General features: G+C 44.6%; 1 protein-coding gene across 1 annotated transcript in view; it reads right to left on the bottom strand.

Annotated features, from left to right (window-relative positions):
* The window catches only part of arl15a (ADP-ribosylation factor-like 15a), an 89,771-nt gene that overhangs the window by 51,020 nt on the left and 19,348 nt on the right, over positions 1-19,403 (bottom strand). Inside the window, exons 2-3 of the mRNA XM_053420615.1 lie at positions 3,117-3,261; positions 1,633-1,692 (exon numbers count right to left, since the gene is read on the bottom strand). Coding sequence (XP_053276590.1) covers positions 1,633-1,692; positions 3,117-3,261 — 205 coding nt within the window. The remainder of the gene's footprint in view (positions 1-1,632; positions 1,693-3,116; positions 3,262-19,403) is intronic.

The raw sequence follows: 19,403 nt of genomic DNA on the forward strand, positions 1-19,403 counted from the left end.
CATTCAATGGGCTTTGCGGTGGGAGAGGAAGGAAATACATGGTAAGTGCCTCACTTCTTCATGCTCCTCAACAAGCTTCTTCCCTTGCCTTAGTCAAAGCTGAGTGAAGAGAACAAGCCACAAAGGTATTGTGTAAAACAAGCATTTTGTGGGGTCAAGAACACTGACGTTTGTGCGTCACATCTTGTATCATTTTTCCGCATCATTGATACAGAGCAAAATAACACTACGCCAGGAATGTTTACTGTTGTAAAAGCTACGAGAAGGAAGGGAGTGAGGCACAAACAGTGGAGAAAGAGAATGATTTAATCAGAAAACGCTCGTTGCGAAAACTGAACCGTGGAGTATTACGCAAGTGCACCAGCTCTCCTGTCTCCACATTTACGTCATTTACATTTGCAAGAAGTGTACGCCTTCACTAGGCCAAACAAGAGGGCTGCATGTCAACAACCCGCCTCAGACAGCAACCTGAATGCTATACTGCGCTCCAGAGAAAAACGAGTGACTTGAGGCGTCAAAACATCATGTGCTTGTTTTCACCCTCTCCAAAATATCCATAACGGATGGCACCATAAATCGCTCAGATTCTTGTGCTCTCTGTATTTACAAGAAAAGGAGCCGACTAGTGAGGGTCCAGGCGGGGGGGGCAACGAGAACAAGAGAACAGATTTCCCCATCCTACACTAACTTCTCTATTTCAAACGTGTCATCCGTGGGACCAGTGTTTTTCCAACCACAATAATGTCCCATCAGACTGGCTTTGACCTTTTTTCAAAACCCCCTAATACGCTCTGTCCAAATTTGGTAGCACCCTCGTTGGTGGTCCCCCGGTGCCTCTTTGTGTGTGTCTGTGTGTGTGAGAGTGTTTTTCATCTTTTCAGGAGGCTAGGTTGGGTGAACCTTCAAAATAAGCACTGCACCTGCCATGTGCCCATACTCTGCAGAAGAAAACCATAAATTATTTTAACCGTCAAAATAACCATAAATTTCCTCTTGTCACTAAGTAGCTAGTAGGAGAGAGAGAGAGAGAGCTCTCATCCCTCTCTCCTGAGGCTCCCTTTAAGAAGCGGAGGCCTCCCTGGGTCTGTTTACGTATCTCCACCTCAAGATCCCTCATCTGTGCTTATTAAACAGCTTCCTCGAGTGCCGTACGTTTCCAGGAATAACAAGATGCAGGTTGTACAGCCACTTTGAAATCCACTAACAGGTCTGACGTCTGTACGAAAGGTGTGATGCTGCTGGAGGTCAAAAACAAACATGCTTTTGCATCTGTAGAGTACACAGTTAATTGTATAAACACTTACTGTCGACAGATGGGCGAGATAATATCAGAACAGGTTTCCTTGAATAAAGTCAAAACATTCAGAGTTCCAAGAGGGCAAATCTGTACGTTTGAATAACTTGTTTATGATTTTGAGTCCGACAGCAGCTTTGTTTACAGAGGATCCAAACATTTTGTTGCTATAACTTGTTTTTGGCTGACCCATAAGAAAATCATTACCTGACGCCTTTATTTCACAGAAGACAGATTTAGCAATAAACTCCCACTGCGGATTTAAAGTAGGGGTGAGGGGTGGGGGGGAAATGTCAGATTAAATGAAAGCTTAATTGACAATGGGCTGCATCTCTTACCTCCAAGTTCTTTTACATTCAAGACGGCATTTGGGAATGGCACTGCTTTGATGCTGAAACCTGAGAGAAGAAAAATCGAAATCCAACATTGTAATGACATGAAGAAATTAAGTTTGTGTGTGTTGTGTGTGATGTGTGTGTGGACGGCACATGTTAGGAGAGAGAGTCAACCTTTAGGAATGTTGGCTGGATTGCTTTTTAATAATGAGAAAAAGGGATAGGAAAAAAATATCTGACGTAGAAAATATCCACTTTATCATTTAGTCTTTGTAGGAGATGATGTACCTTTTCCAAACTACCAGCTGGTGAACACAAAGAGGACTGTCAACATCACGGTGATGTTTAACTGGAGGAAAATAACACTTTGTGGGGTCCGGGTTCAAAACAGAAAAACAAGTGAAGCTGAAGTGTTTTGTTCTACGTCGGAGGTAGAGGAGGTCTGAGCTGACGTCTAAAGTGCTACCATGGATCGTGTGGTGGGTTTTTTGCGGCGACGCACAAATTTAAGTAGTAAAGACAAAAGTGAGGATTAACGCTCAGCTCAAATCATGCAAAATGGTCTAGGGGGGAATTCCTCTTGTGGTTAGATTCAAAAACAGGAGGAGAGATGGGGGCAGATTATGATCGTAACATCTGAATTAGATGTTAAATGTGGGATTCAAGCACATTACAACATACAAAATCATGAAGTAAGAAGAGGGTGGAGCCAAAAGAGACTTCCCCCTCGTTGTTCTTCATGATCTTTCCTCTGTCGATGTTGGCAGATGCAAACCGTGCTGACAGCTAAGTCTTATTTCAGTGAAGTTCACTAAAATAATTCCCTGCTAAGGTAAATAATCGGCATGTTTTATCAATTACGGTGGGCGCCGACAGGTGATCGCTCCCTTGAATCACCGCCTGCCACGGGGACGTACAAGCCAACACTTGCAGGCAGCACATTTGGGAATTAGTTTATAATGGTGAACGTGCACAGTGACTAAACCTAAAATGAGATTTTCTGCAATGGCTCAAAGCTGACTGCTGACAAAGCCAGGGGAGGAAAGAGGAATGTCCATGTCCTTGAGGGATCGCTTTGTATATGGAAAGCACAGCGTTGACTACCAGGAGGATGATGTACTAACCCAAAAGCCTCCTCTTCTGGACATACTTAACATCAGCCTCCCACTTGACTAGAGGAAAGAAGCTGAGTATTGGCTAGTGAGATCCAGCAGAGTGTTTCTGGCATGAGTGCTTAGGCTTTGAAAGACATACTGGAGACTTGCTTCCCCCTATTGGCGAGCAGTATTACCTGGACAAAATTATCTATCTGTGGTTCTAATCCAAAGGACAACTTGTTCTAGAAACATGACAGCTTTTCAGAAGCTTGGAAAACGTGCAAGTACGACCGTGAGGAAAGTTAGGTGTATATCTGTGAAGGGTGAATGCTTCTATTTAAGCGCAGTGAAAAACGTTTTTCCACTGATCCACACGTGGTGCTCACCTACCTGTTGTAGGAACGATGCCGTCACTGCCCTCACTACAGAGGCGTGAGAGCAGGCTGGTCTTTCCAGCTCCCGTCAGGCCAATGCACACCACATCATACTCGGGTCTTGGAGGTGGGGGTCCTTTACAGCACAGTGCCCGGAAACACTAAAACAAAACAAACAAAAGTATAAATGCATTGGGAAACAAAAAATGCCCCCCAGGGGAGATGGGCTAGATTAAATGAAGACTCTGCATTTGGGATGACAACGCATTGTGCAACCCTTAAAACGAATTATCTGTCTCTCCAGCTCTGCAGGAAGAGCCCCGGGGGCATTACAGCTGTTTTTATATGATGAAGCATTTATGACACTCCATGTCAAAGTTCTGAAAGAATTCCAGTTTCTCAGCTGATTTAAGAAGAAAAAAAGGTTTATTCGTGTTCCAGTAAAAAAAAGAAGGAATCAGAGCAATGGCAAGAATAAATCCGCAAGAGGTCTGATTTGCATGATTTCATGTAATTATGTCATATTGTGTTAAAGTCTACATGAAAAGAGATGTGGAAGGAAATGGGAGCGGCACATGCATGCACCTTAGCACTGCTGAACATGTTTTTGTCTGCAGTGTGTGTCTGTATGTGTGTGTGTGTGTGTGTGTGTGGACCCTGTCTGATTGGGCCCTTATGGCTGTCAGAGGCAGACCTGTCACTCCATGAATCACAGCCGGGGACTGAGGGCCTGCTGTGAGACATTAAGGGGCAAATGCAGTGTGAACCGTGAATGAGATCTTTAAACCTGTGTGGGGAGATCGGTATCCAAAACTAAAAAGAGATCTCTTTTATTAGCAAGACAGGAACCAGTCTGGACAAGGCAGGGCAGACACACACATATGCATGCGTGTACACACACACACACACACACACACACACACACACACACACACACACACACACACACACACACACACACACACACACACACACACACACAAACACACACACACAAACACACACATACTCTCCCATATACTATATCACATTTCAGGTGGAAGAACACCAACACAGGATTACTTACTGCTCATGTCAGGGGACGACCCTGCACAACCCACTGCTACTCTGTTCAATCAAAGACTCTGACAGGAAGGAAAACACATGGACAAGTGTACATGAACTGCTGCACATCTGTGCACACATTCCCCAGGTGTGCTTTGGCATGCCATTAAGTATTAAGTATACCTCAGTGGGGAGAAGCAGATATAAACAAACGAGAGGATAAACAAATATTCTTCGTCAACGGTCGAGAATATTTGGCAAATGTTCAAGTTTTTGGTTTTGGTTCACGACTACAAAGATTTCTACTGGAATCAGATTTTAACTGGAGATCAGATCTTTGACAACAAGTAGATAATTTTAGGAGATGCAACCATCATTTCTTTCAGATTTTAGAACAACACGACAGCAGCAAATAGTGTTTCGGTCTTGATTCTCCCGCAGACCCCCAGACGAACGTGACCACCAGGGTCACTTTTCAGAGCCGTGCCAAAACAGAGCTGCTGTTTGATGGAGATGTGGGGAATCTTCTTCAACAGAACCAGACGTTGGCTGAGCAACCCGACCCCCCGACTCCTCGGTGAACCCAGCGGTCTACTCAAACAGGAAACATTCCCCTCTCCAGAAAAACGGTAAGATCAGAAACACATTTGTGTCAGATGGGGGAACACATGTAAAAACTTGGCTTGATGAGGTCATTCTATTCTCTTCCATGCTCTCTTCGCCCCCTTGCTGCCCCCCATCATCTACCTTCCCTCAAGCTACATGTAAAGATTTGAGAAGGTGAAATCTGCTGTCAGGGCTCTAAGCCGTCAGGAAGCATGTGGTTAGGGCGAGGAGATGTGAAGGAAGTGAAGTCTTATTTATTTTCCCAGTAAAATTAAATTAAAAATATTATTATTCCACCCGGTGTGCATGACGGCAACAAAGAAGGTTGCTGCCGCAGTTGGAAATGTGGGAGCAGTCAGACACGACAGCTCCCACCTCCCTCCCGCCCTGTAGAATTCAGATTTCACAACCCTTACTGGAGGAGCATCCAGGGCCTGACCCTGCAGTCCCCACGTACACAGTGGCCCCTGTGAGAAAGAGAGAGGGATGGGCGCTCCCACCTCTGGCCCTCTTGGACAGCACAAGATTGACGAGGGGAGTTCGGTCAAAAGGCAGAGGAGAAAATAAACATGTCCAAAGACCTTTGCTTACCTCGAGAGCCCGGCCCCCTCCCCTGTTAACTACATACTCAATGATCAGTTGTGCTGCGTCACGGAGGCCGAGAGACTCTGTGCTGTGACGATGGCCTCCATTGCTTTTCAGGGCATCCAAACAAACAAGCTGTGATTAAAACTGGAAATTGAATTGAACATTCAACGGTTCTCCAAATGTTGTTTGACTAACGTTCGCACAACATGGAAATGACTGAGATATAAAGGTCATCTCACGAGTACTGTCACACATGTGCCAGCTTTGCTTCCTTGTTCTTTAAGCTACCAATAAACTACTACTATGAGGCATTAAAAAGGAAATCTTCAAAAAATTAAAAAAAACTTGCCACTCCTTGCCAGAGCACTCTCCATAAAAAGTCTGCCATTCCTAGACTTTATCGATTGGTTGCCTCTTATAGGATTGGACATGTTTTAATTGTGCTTCACTGAGAGACCTGCCAAGACATTACCTCACTGTTGTTGTGAAAGCTGATTAGCTCGGCTTTATGTAAATGGGTAACACTGCCGACAACATATATCACTAAGGACATAGCCAGGCTGCATTTTTTCAGATTGAATGTCTCCTTAAAAGATGCACGACAGAAAGAATGGAAGAAATGTCGAGACGTTTAATGGGGGACATAACTGGGCCTCCTGGCAGCCAACCCAAGCTCGGATACACAAGAACCGAAGCTGGAACCACTGCTGGTTGACCAGTGAGATACAGACGTTCAAACTTAACAGCATTTAGCAAAGTGTTAATGATGGTAGAGCCCATATTCCCTATATCCATGGTATGAGTAGAAAATGACTACCACAGTTCATTGTTCTCCAGTGTTTCCTTCAAACAATCCTCATGCTGCAGCATAGGCATGGTGAGATTAGCAGATTCTTACTGTCTGATTTATAGATATCTAACTACTAGCAGATGCCTTTATTATTTAGAAAAGCACTCAACATTTTGTGAACATCATTTCAAATGAATCCCTCTCTCAAAGCCGGGTCTCCACTCCCGTCTGGGGCCAATTCTCAACGAGTCGCTCAGCCAAGTCTCGTGTGAGTTGGGGGCGTGTCCGGTCGAGTCGGATTGACGTGTAGTAGTGAAAAGCTACGCCGTCCACCAGAAAACTTCACATCAAATGTTTGGCAACACTTTTTTGGCCCTTTTTCAAGATAAACAGACAATTTGACAAGAGACATGAACTTTCCAAAATATTTCTTGCTGCTGTGAATATAAACGCTCAGCTCGGTGTTGAGTTATTCTACCAGCAGAATGTGCATCTTACTCCGGTCTGCAGACAGCAGCTATGGCGCATTATACTATGCTATGGTTTTAATCCTGAGCATTTTCCTTGGCACTACAAATCACTTACATTAATAACATGTTTTGCATTTTGTATATATTGAATCAATGGCAATACACCGAGATATGGATTGCAAAAGCCTCCTCCCTTCTCCAGCATGCAGCCTAACCAGCACCACCCTGCAGCCTGCCGACCTCGAGTGACCGTAGATCGATTTGCATACTGTGGACATCACGCACCCTTGGATGTTTGAACTGAATGTATATGGAAAAAGATCAATGCAAAGCGTCGAGCCACTTCAAACGAACGCTGAACCGTTCAGATAAAACTGTTTTGTCAGTGAGTCATAACCCACGGTGTTGCAAATTCACCTGACGTAGTTGGACAGAACAGGAGCCAGGCTCTTTTTAGAAAACCACTTTGTATTTTTAGAGGTAATAAATGTGGGTTAGAGGGAGTCGCTACCACTGCAGCAGACTAGTTCATGTTTCACTCTCGTACTCTCTGGCTGCCGTTAGGAGACCACAGGACAGGAAAACGGGCAGTGACATGACAGCCTTTTCCCAATTGAGGTATCCCAACAAGCTTCTAGTTCCTTTGGACTGGTTTTCTACTTGCTTCAGTTGTGAAATAATGAGTAAACATTGGGGCCGTAAAAGAACACGCAGCGTAAGGCCAACAAATTCTCCTGCTAAATGTTTTATATTCTCTGCTGTGTCTAAGTGCGTTTCGATATAATTGTTATACAACACCACTACTGCTTCTTCACGGTGCTTGCAGGTGTCCATCATGGACTAATGCTATTGCTGGAAAACTCAGGACAACTACATCATTTATCCACGGCTTTGCCCAGAAGAGATTAGCGGTTTCTCGGATCATTAGGTAGCACTGTGTTTATCCAGATGTTTGGCTAACAGTATCCAAACATAACAAATTCCGCACTTATCATACACATCTTGGTAGATGAGCTTATGAACATTTAACATCACGGATTGTTAAGCAAGTAAGTTATGACAAATCTGTTTCCAAAAATACCAAATATATCAGTCTGAATGACTATTAACTAAACACATGAATTTTCCATTTGAACTAATGGTGCAGTCATGCAAAACAACATGAACTATTTTTGAAGTTTCATTGGTATTAGTGTTTTAATTTGTTGTATTTCCTGCGAGTTGCATTCATATGCAATAGTGTGTGGAGCATTTTGCTTCCGGTCACTAGAGACATAGTGGGCATGCCGACCGCTTTTAGCGTTCATGCTGAACATCCAGAGGCATAGCTGCTAACGTGAGTGCTGACCGTCCATGGCATGTTGACAAATCAAACACACAAAGCAAAATATGATTTCATTCATTAGTCCTGGAAACTATGATTATGGATAACCAGGATGTAGAGCATTCGCAGAATAATTCATGTGTCCATTCTTTTTTTTAAATAAACCTCTCTTACACAAATCATGTGCACTCAGATAAAAATGTGTGTCCTTGCTGAGCACGTCTGTGTTTTGAAAGGTAGGTTACAGACCAACGGATATGAACAGTTTGCACTCGGTCCAGCGATGGTGCTAATGAGTGTAATAATGTCTATTAAAATCTGTGGTATCACATTTATTTCCTGTTCCAATAGATAGGCACACCAAATAGCAATCCATGACTTCCTCCTCGGCTGCCAAATGACACAAGGTGGGTATCTTGATTTCCCGACAACAGTGGTACTAGCAAGGGAAAGAAGAGGAGGGAGGAGGGAGGAGAAAAGGGAAAGGACATCCGAAACGTAGACAGACACAGGACACGGATGGTCAAGCAAGCCGTTTTTATTTTTCCAGACCAAGTGTCGGGACAACACTTGTGTGCAGGGCTCACGCCTGACCTTTGAAAATGACAGTCCTTTATATGGGCGTCCCGACGGAGGAGTGGCGCTAACAGATATGTGTGTAATACACACCGGCCACAGTCATAACACAGGCCTGCAAAACCAGGGGTAAGCAGAGGGCGGTAGCAGAGAAGGGCATGTACGAAGACAGTCCGTCAGGGACAGAGGGAAGGGTAGAGGGGAGCCAGGGAGGTAGAGGGGGTGTGTGTGCAAAGGGGGGGGGGGGGGGGTGGAAGGGGCACATTCATTCATCCTCATTCATCTTCTCCCCCATCAGTTGTTGTTGTTATTTGCCGCTTTGAAGCTGGATGGGGGGTGCACGGTGGGACACAGTGAGGCTCAGTACAGTGAGGGAAGGGGGTGAGTGGGGCACACTGCATGCCATTCTCGTTAAGGGGCGAGAGAGACATGCTAGACACACAAGGCTGCTCACTGGACCCTTCCCATGGCTAGCTGTTACCGAGCCAACCACAGACAGCTTCAGGCCTGCGTCCGCCGCCACACCTCGCCAAACCACCCACCACCCCTTTACTCCGTTTCATAACATAACAAATATCTACGACCAAGACGTCGGGTTACTAACGCTCTGAACACTTCCTCCACCAGCCCTTTAACTCCCTCCGCCTGCCTCTCGTGACAGCACATTCTCTTCCCTGAAGGTGCACGTGAGATGATACCGGAGGCACGATGCTTGTCACTACAGGCATGATTGACTGGTTTCTTAAAACCTCAATTGCGAGATTAAACAAACAAAATGCGTCTTTGGCAGTGAGCACTGCGATACGCTTTCAAGTGTAGCTGCGGGTGATGAAATGCAAGATTTACTGCACTTCAAAAATGGTGGCCGACTAAGGAGACTAAACAGGTGCCATTCATTACCCCCGCATCAGAAATAGATCCCTGTGCAAACACAGACACCTACACACACACAAACACAGACACACACACACACACAAAATACACTGGAACATTTGGGGGGCACGCATCACTCCAATTCAATGTATCAACAATGCATATCTAGTGGTGTGGAATGTTTTTGATGGAGTGAATGATAAATATATGTTTACTGCTGACTTCAACAGCTTAAAGCACAATATCACAGAGACCTAGTGGACTGCAATGACAGACATACAGCAATAACAAGATGACCCTGTCTGCACCAGCTCAATATCCCGTCTGGTGAAGTAGACCGTGTCTTACTTAAGTCGACAAAACAACCCACAACCCATTATGCCTTCATGTCTGTGTGTGTAGGGGAGGCCCTGTTTTAAAGCTGATTTGCTTGTCACTGTTTTGCAGGCACATCATCCCCTTATTCTGAAGCAACATCCTTCTCTTTCTCCCTCTGTTTCTCTCTCTCTCTCCTATCACCCCCGTTACCCAATTCATTCATCCCACTTCTGTCTGTCTGGCCCTCGTTTCAGAGCTCAAACACTATTGCCCTGATGCTAAGGTGTCTGGACAAGGAGACAAGCTGGAACACACACGTGCGCGCACACACAGAAATCCACAGTGTGAAGTTGGAGCGCCCCCCAGCTTTCTGCTGGAACATACTGCAGTTATTCCACTGCGGAGGTAAGAAGAAATGCATCACTGTAGCTTGACTCTATGACTGAATTATCATCCTCTAATCATCTCACCACAAAAAAAATGAAAACAACCATATATATATAAAACCATCAAATAGCTGTAAAACTGCACATTTCCAGGGCGATATTTCAGTTTTTCTCTCGAGCAAGAGTTAATATATATAGCACAGGACTGAGGGAGGATGGCATCTTGCCTAAAATACCAAAACATTCCCAGAAGAATGAGTTTCGTCATAGTGACCACAGTCCCAGGAACAAACAGAAAAACAGATGTGTACCGCCTGCTATTTACTAACAGAGGTGCAGGTTGGACTTTAATCTGACTGAATGAGGTGACGTGACAGCGACCATCTGGAGTGTAAGGTCATCTTTGAAAGACGACCAAGACGAGTCAGGAATATGGGGCAAGATTTGAGAAGGACAGATGAGAGTGGCCCCCTCTCCCTTCCCCTCCTCGGTGAGCAGCTCCAGTGCCGGCCCGCTCCTCTCTGGCCTGACATGGCAGCTTGTGACCCTGCGTGGTTGAGGAGGAGGCAGGATCAAAGACAGAGGAGGAGCCCTGGAAAAACATTTGGGCTGAGAATGGACGGGATATCTGTCAGGAAGCCTTTCCCACTGGGCTCACTGGTGCTAGGGCTCGGGGATCAGGTTACCACCCAAAAACGCCGACATGAAAGAGGGGGCGACGCTAATCCGCATACATGGGGCTCTCTGTCTGTCCTCCACTCCACCACCACCACCACCACCACCAATAATGTATCCCTTCTTCCCCTCTGCTCCTCACCCTCTAAACTCCCAAACACTCAGTATCACCCCGAAACTACACCCCCTCAAGCTTCTCTGCACTACCACCTCACCCTCCTCCCCAACCCTTCACCCCAAAAAACACTCCAGCTTCATCACAGAGGATTAACAGGAAACCCTGACACAAGCCATTGTTGGGGAGGCAGAGGGGGCTTGGGTGGTTTTGCCACTGGGGTTGTGATGCTTTCAGAGACGGAGACTGGGGGAGTTGATGGCCTCAGCATTCGTACAAACCTCCCCGACATACACACACAACCATTTCTACAACCGAGGCCGGGTGGCGGGCAAGAGTTGTTCAGCAGCAACGAGCAAGGTCTAAGAAAAGAAAGATGGAGAGAGCGAAAGCGGCCGGGGCAGGGGAGGGTGCATTTGTAGGATAAAGGGAACAGTCAGGATGAGGATGGCATATATGTAGTGTGCAGCAGGGGGGTCATGGGTGGGTGTCAGTGCTGTAAATCTTGATGTCACTGACAGGAAGACTGTTGCGGACCATTACCATAAATCTGACAAACGCTAATTTGATGGGAGGCTGTATCTGTCTGGTCAGGGACCAGTCTAGACGGTCCTATTGAGGGGTCCTACAGCGTAGCCCTGTTTGTTTCCAGCACCATCTGGAAGTGGCAGTAAGTGCCCGCTGCTGTGGTTCACACACACACATACAGGCACACAAACACTAAGAACAAGTGCACCCTTCCCTAAGCCATTGCAGACGCTCTGACCTTTAAAGTGCTTGAAATGTGTTTTTTAATTGAATGACAGTATGACTAGACTTAATTTGTTGGACAACAGGTAATATTTGAAGGTGCTCTGGTCAACATTCCTGTGCAATGAAAACCTTTATTAAAGATTGTCATGTCAATACATGAAATACAGTTTACAGACGTATTAAGAATTTGGACAAGACAACAAATGTGCACTGCAAATAAGCAGTTTGACTAATGTAACTCCTGTTTCTGTTACTGCCCCCACTAACAAAACAGGCACATGAGCCACCAATGCAAAAAACTAAACTGGAAATCACAACCACACCATTAGTCTTAAAAAACAAACACTAAAAGCTCTTGGCTACAACACGTGAATAAAGAATTCCACTGCCACAATTTAAGTTATTTTTAATGATTCCCATTTTGTAAAAACAAAGCCATCTGTCAGGTCAAAGCAAACCGACAGCACCTACACTCTCAAGACTGTCCAGGAGGGCATGTACTGATGCACACGGATTACCTCAGGGACAGACTAATGTGAGAAAAATATTTTGTTCGAGTAGGAATTATATTCATAAACCAACCTGCAACACCTGAAATTACCCTTTTGAATGTTTTGAATAACTCATAACTCTTCATCTCTCTTTGAAGCTAATAAGAAATATATTTAGCCAAAATCCAAAAGTGCTTTTTCCCAAAGTTAAGTATGCACAGGCTTTTTTTAATTTGTTTAATATCCGAGATGGTGTTTCCCCTCATCGTTCATGTTCACTGTCTACGAGTGAGGTTTGAAAAAACAGTCATGGAATACATCTCGTGTTAAGTTCAAGGAAAAAATAGATTGTCTTTTGAATTACCGTCTTTTTATTTGGGAAGAACATGTTCTCCCTTTAAACAAGCAGGACAAGAGTTCACCTGAGGAGAAGCTGGGAAAGATCCAAGAGCTCTGGCAGGTTCAGCCAGCACTTCACAGGCTCCATGTATGTCCCATTCAGAGGGGCCAGGAGTGGGCTACCCTGCAGTCTGGGGTCGAACTTTCACTATCGCTTAGCACAAACACTCAGTTTCTTACAAATGTGCCCTCATCAACAGAGTTCATAACCTTTGTGCCCCCCCCAGACACACACACAACCACTACTAGACATTACATTTCACCAGGCTGAAGGCAGAGAAGGAAGAAAAACAACGGATGACAAATGAGGAAGCGTTTTTGAAGTATGAAATTATAGTCCCACTGAGGGCGCGATTTAATATGATGGGGAGAAGATGAAATGGGTTTGATGGGTGAGATACTGATAGGATAAATATAATCCAAGCAGCAGGTGCCCTAGACATGCTGAGGAGACCGAGGGGCCGCAGCTCCCCCCCGACACATCTATCTGTCTGGAGTCCACCTTAGAGCGACTGTGTGTTTCACGACATTTACTTGAAAAGTACATTAGATGGAGAATGAGAGGGACAGCATTAAGGGGCCCACCCACGGGATTGTTTTCATGTTACCCTCTTTTTGTAAAAGAAAGCTCGAGGCTGAGGTGGTGGCAAGGCAGCTGCATTCACAGACAGAAGACACCTTTGCTCCATGGGACATCCGGAGGGTAGATAAGGGGCCACAGAACTGAAGGGCTGAAGGGGTACCACTGGGTGCCATTACGGTATATAAATCTTGTAATTGGGTAGGGTGATTAGCTTGGCTGCATTAGCATACGGCGGCGGCAAAAACTTTGGTTTCCTGGGCACAGTGTAGGGCAAAAAGATGTTTTTCCGCACCCATATAGAGGATCAAAGCTTGAGGGGCCCCCTTTTGAAGGCCCTCAAACCAGTGTGCAAGAACCAAGGGGGGTGGGGGGCGCCCCATCTCATAGACATAAAAAGGGTGGGTGGATGGGGAGGGTACTTGCCCCACTTACATCAGTTATAATATATATTCATAGAGCATCTATCTATTGATGACAAACTCAATTTTTGATAAAAACAGATCTTAGGGCCCCTTTCTGAAACAAGTGTGGGAAAGTTTCAAACTTAAGGACATTGTCCTTAAATGTGAAAGACCCCTTCCCATCAACTATTTCTAGGCCCCTTTGGGGAAAAAAAAAAAAAACCTGATGGGGACCAACTGAACAATAAATCTGTTTTTATACATTGTGCTGTAGCCGAGAATTAGGTTGATGAGCGGGGGTGGGGGGGTGGGGGAGACTGGAAAAGCCTTTTCAACGCAAACAGATTCACAATGATCATTCATAACATCCCCAGTGACCTCGTTGAACACGTCAAAGTGTGTGGATTAAGAGGGAAGAGGAGAGAAAAGCTTTCTTTGGCGGCCTATGACAAACTAAAGACACAGAGAGAGAGAATCCCTCTGTTCGACAGACCTTAGACAGGAATGGTAGATAGGCCTCTGGAGGCTTTTAAGACCAACAAAATGGAAAAGCCATTAATAGGAGTCAACTACTAACAGTGACGCCAAAAGGAGAACAGAGGGGCATTTTCGGGAAGAGAAGTGTCATGACCCTAGAGGATTGACAGCCATTAAGGGAGGACCAAGTGGTTTCAGAAGCATAGGAAGAAATTAGTCATAACACATAAAAGATGGCTCTGATGTTTGACAAGTTCCCCTAACAGACGTTTTTTGTCTGTCGGTCGGCGGCTGTCTAAAAATCTTTGACAACTGTGACAACATATCGAGTGCTCCACTTCCAATGTGCATATCCTCAGCATTATATTTTACAGGTGATCCAGAGCACCACAGTTACATTTACTCTAAACACGTGTTTGTGTAACTTCAGTGTGTCTTTCTAAGTGAAGAGGACCTTTTCAATGACTCGTAAGCTGAACTGTGTCTACCTCCAGTTAGATGCATCAGAGAAACCACTGAGCAGATTTTTATAAAAGTAGTTCAAGTACGGATTTAACTAACTCTTTCATGGAAAACATCTAAATAAATTCTTTACAAGCATGTATGAAGGGATCCCAGCTACATGCCAAGTGGTTTGTCTGTGTGCGAGTTTGTTTTTCACAATACAAGCACTGGCCACAGCCTACTCTTGCTATTCATCTCCAGTCAACACACTGTAGGCTTTCAGTTCATTTCTGCTGTTTTATTGGCCAAAACGTGGCCGGTGCCACCCTCTTCTAATAATGAACTTACACATGCAACCTAAATACAACTCACTTCCCTAAGCAAGGCTATCTATAGGTTAGTGTTAGATGTAACTCAAGAGTGAACCCAGCGGCAACGTTTTTGTAAAGTTGCTTTAAAATATAATACATTAAATACTTACAAAACACACAATTGAAACTGTGTCTGTGCGCCTGTGTTTGTGTTGAGGGACATCAAAAACTTAACTTCTGACCAACAGTGTTTAGAAAACAGATTAAACTTTGTGATAAAAAACTTAAATTTCCTAAGAATCATATTAGTAACAAGATCAATACAAAATAAACTGACTGGGGAGCATATATCTCCACCATTACATCTGAGGCCCAACAGTCCCTTTAAATTCAATCGAGCAGGCACTTAATTACACTCAGGAGATATCAGTCCTCTAAATATATCTGAGACTCGTCAAGATCCATGAATCGTTCTCTGTTGTTAAATTCTAGGGGAAATTTCCTGGGTCCAAACCAATATATCTGACCCATGTCCCTTCAGCCAAGTTTCGTGGAACTGCATTAGGGAATGTAAGTGTAATCCTGCGTATCCAAACAAAACCTTTTGGATGGAGTGAACAACAACAAGTTCTTTGGAACTGTTAATATTGCAGAAAGGGAACTCAGCTTTCAAAGTTGCTTACACATATCCCAGAGCTAATCGTGACTGAGCAATTCTGTCGAACAAAAAACTAATAATGAGCGATGAGTAACCAGCAGCAAACATCTGGTGGTGTTTCAGCTCTGGGAAGTCGCAGGTCGTTCTGCGCCATAACCTCGACCATTGAGCATGAATCTTTGAGACTTTGGGGCGTTTCGGCGCGTTTGTCAGAAGTTAACCAGACACATTGTTTTAACCTTTGCCGGAGGAGCCTCTGTCTCATTCCCAGGGGCTGGCTATGTAAAAGGGTCAATGACTTCTATAGGCCTTCATTAAGCACAGTTAGTGTCAACAGTTAATTATGCAAATTAGGAGACCCCTCATGTGGTTTGTGGGTCCCTGGCCTCCCCCTTTCATTGCAGTCTCACACACACACACACAAAAAGTACCACTCGGCCGGTCGTGCGTAGACGCACACACATACACCATATAGCACATACGTTCACATACACAGACTGTATGCCTTCCATACATTACTTTTTCTCCTCACTCATTTCTTGTCAGGAATCAAAAATGTGTGTACGGTGCCGATACATAAATGGAGGCCAATGAGGCCCCTGAGATCTCCAGGGGCTTTCTTTGCCATCAAAGAACCTCCGGAAGGTTCTTGCTGGGTGACGCTGAAAGCCCACCAAGTTCTCCTCATCAAGACCGGGGAGGGGGGGGGGGGCATCAGTGCCCCCTCAAAAACAAAATGGAGAGGAAAAAAACCTGCATCAAAACAGTCAATTAGGCAAAAATGCATGACAGCCAAATTCGAGCATTGTTTCTGTGATGATAATGACAGGCCTTTCGCTCCTCTGCCTCTTCCACACATCTGATGCCTGCGGCCCCCTGATTTCCAAAGGCTGGGAAGCCATCAGTAATTAATAATCACACGCTTTGGGCCCCTCCGTTGTGGCTGGCGGACTCTTTGTAGGGCCCGCCGCAAAACCTCAAATCCACTTTCACCTACCCTTCCTCACCCCATGGGCGCCATTTTTTGACAAATGCCTCCATCAATGCGTCGTGTTTGGGTCAGGTACACAGCTTCACCACCTTTTAAGGGGGTCCTCTCCATTGTGAGGAGTCTGTTATGGATGCCAACTTTAACGGGTTCCCCCTCAACTCTCCATATAAACCCATTCACCTCCCACTAATTGTGCAGGGATGAGGTTGCTGGGGGTGCGGGGAGTGGCTCCATGAAATGGCCACAGTTGTGAAGGCCAATCAAACGCCGCCCGAGAACTGTTTACACACCACATTTGCTTTTGAGCCGCTTTCTTGTTTGTTATTTTATTTTCCTGAGCTATTTCCCCTGCAAAGTAAACTTCTCCAGAACAACAGTCTCAAAGCGATTAAGTTAATCAGAACCAGATTGCGGTCTCCATGGATCCAAACCCACCTAAGCAAAGCTGCTCTGGTGCCAAACTGAGGGATGGTGCCTGCAATTACATTTGGATCATCCAGTGAAATGCTTACACACCGCCAAGTCCAAAGGAAATGCTATATGGGAACCTTCAGGTGTTGTATATATATTAATTTATATATATACAGCACATCCATATGCAACAAGCCTGCGCTGAGGATTGGTGCAGGAGATAGACGGGGTCAGTGCGGTTCCACTGCTTCTAGCTGTATGTGTGCGTGCAGTGCCGAGAGCAAGTGTTAACATTGTGTGGTCCTGAGTATTCCTGCACATTGTTTTTAAAATAGTACAGAAGATAAGCATTTACAGTTCAGAGTGGTGTGCTGTCTAACTATAGTAGTGTCCGGACACCGATCCTGAATATCCAACAAAGCACCCAAAGCCATCAAAGAGGGGGCTTTGTTTGTTTGTTTGTTTTTAAACAACAAAAGGAGCACTAATGATTGGCCCAGTCTTTGTGTGTCCTCAATTATACTGATGCCTTTCACTTGCTGAAGAAAGTGATCATACGTTAAAAAAGCTCTTACATCAAGACTTAAGTGAAGCAGTCCGCAGAACAGGCCTGGGATATCATCACCAGGGAAGATAACAAAACTATGATTGGTTCATGATTCTGTTAACTCTAGTCATATTTAAGTCCCCTGGCATTTAGGGGGGAGGATTATAATTTATACACTGAGGTGCCTGTAAACACCCTCAAATCATTGCTGAGAGACAGCACTTTAACCTTATAGTCTGTTTTATTTCAAATCCAATGTAACTGAGTACAAAGCAGACACCGCAGAACATGTGCCACTGTCCTAATACTTTCTGACTGCAGCGAACATGTGTGTGAAAGATGGTGAAGACAGAAAAGTCTGTGGACAAAATCAGGAAAATGTGTATGCAAGCTACCACTATACAAACTGCACGACCAAATCCCACACAGAGAGTGTTCGACTAAAGCCAATGGACACCACATGTCTCTTCTACTTCAAAGAGGATGAAAATCGTATCACTTTATACAAATCCATCATCCGTCTTTACAGGGACGGGCACAGAACCGAATATATGTTATTAATATAAGTCAGCTGAGCTTTTAACTGCCCAACACAACAGCTAAATACAAATATTTAACAGGGATATTGTAAAGTAAGGTATCAAAGAGGAAAATTGTTATCATTCAAGGGTCTTCAGTGCATGTTTGCGCTGCATTAGCCTGACACCTACTGGATGGTCAATCATCCTCAGTGTAATTACTGAAGAAGAACTGTGAAACCACAAGGCAGAGGATCAACCACAGATACTCTTCTGATCGGCTGACCACAATGAAACAGTCATTCTAGCCGGATACACTGGACTGAGAGGCAAACAAACCACAGGCAAGAGCTGAGGTGGTTCATAAAAGTGTGTGCTGCTTATTAGATCATACTTATGCAAACACTCATTGTGAAATCGCCTCTTGTAATGACAAAATAAACAATTATATAAAAGACAGAGTGAGTGTGTGGTGAGGCTGTTCAAGGATTGTGCCGTGATCCAGAAAAAACACAAAACAAGACTTCCCATCACTAACAAAATCATAGTTTATCAGAAAAAGAGATGGACACCAGACAAATAGAAGAACGTCCCGGTGTACACACAACACACACACACACACACACACACACACACACACACACACACACACACACACACACACACACACACACACACACACACACACACACACACACACACACACACACACACACACACACACACACACACACACACACACACACACACACACACACACACACACGGAGTAAGAGCCAAGGCTGATGGACAGATGTTGTGCGTATGCCAGTATTGCGCAAAGCAGCTTTCATAAAAGACTGAGCACAGAGGGAAACGTTTACTTAGTCAGAGACAGGAAAGAACAGACAGAGGCCAACTGTGCCATGATCCGTCACAGGCCTACCTGTGACACTGTGCAGCACAACCTGATTCAGAGGTAGCCTAAGTCCTTCCTGGGGCCTGGCTCCCCACAGGGTTAGTATCTAGCCTAACCTAATGTAGATGAATGTGTATAATAGGGGACTGGAAAAATATCTGCTAGTCAAAAAGCCCAACAGAGATCCAGAAAAACTAACTTGAAAGGAAGCACCTGGTGTTAACCTGACATGAATGGATGGGGGGGATTTAAGGTGGTTTGTATTTTGGAATTTCTTTTGAATTAATTTTAGTCTGCTGAGAGTAGATAATCTTTAACTGTAGTTACATTTTGCAGATGAAAGTCATGAAAGTCTGGTTATGTCGCTCTTTAAATGACCTGCAATGTGAAATCTTCTTGTAAAGTTACACTATGACAAGAATAGAAAATACAATACCCAACAATTATTGGTTTAGAGCAAATTCCTCCAGTCTGTTATCATCAATTGTGCTGAGGATTCTTCAACATTTCATTTAGGTGTCTCTTTTCACTTTAGTTTTTGAAGTTTTAGAAATGAATGCAAACAATACAATCCCTATAAGCAGTCCACTTGATGTGGCTCTTACATGTGATTACCAGTTTGCATCCTGGTTCCCACATCCTCTTAGGACCATCAT

The sequence above is a fragment of the Pleuronectes platessa genome, chromosome 4 (genome assembly GCF_947347685.1).
Source record: "Pleuronectes platessa chromosome 4, fPlePla1.1, whole genome shotgun sequence".
NCBI lineage: Eukaryota > Metazoa > Chordata > Actinopteri > Pleuronectiformes > Pleuronectidae > Pleuronectes > Pleuronectes platessa.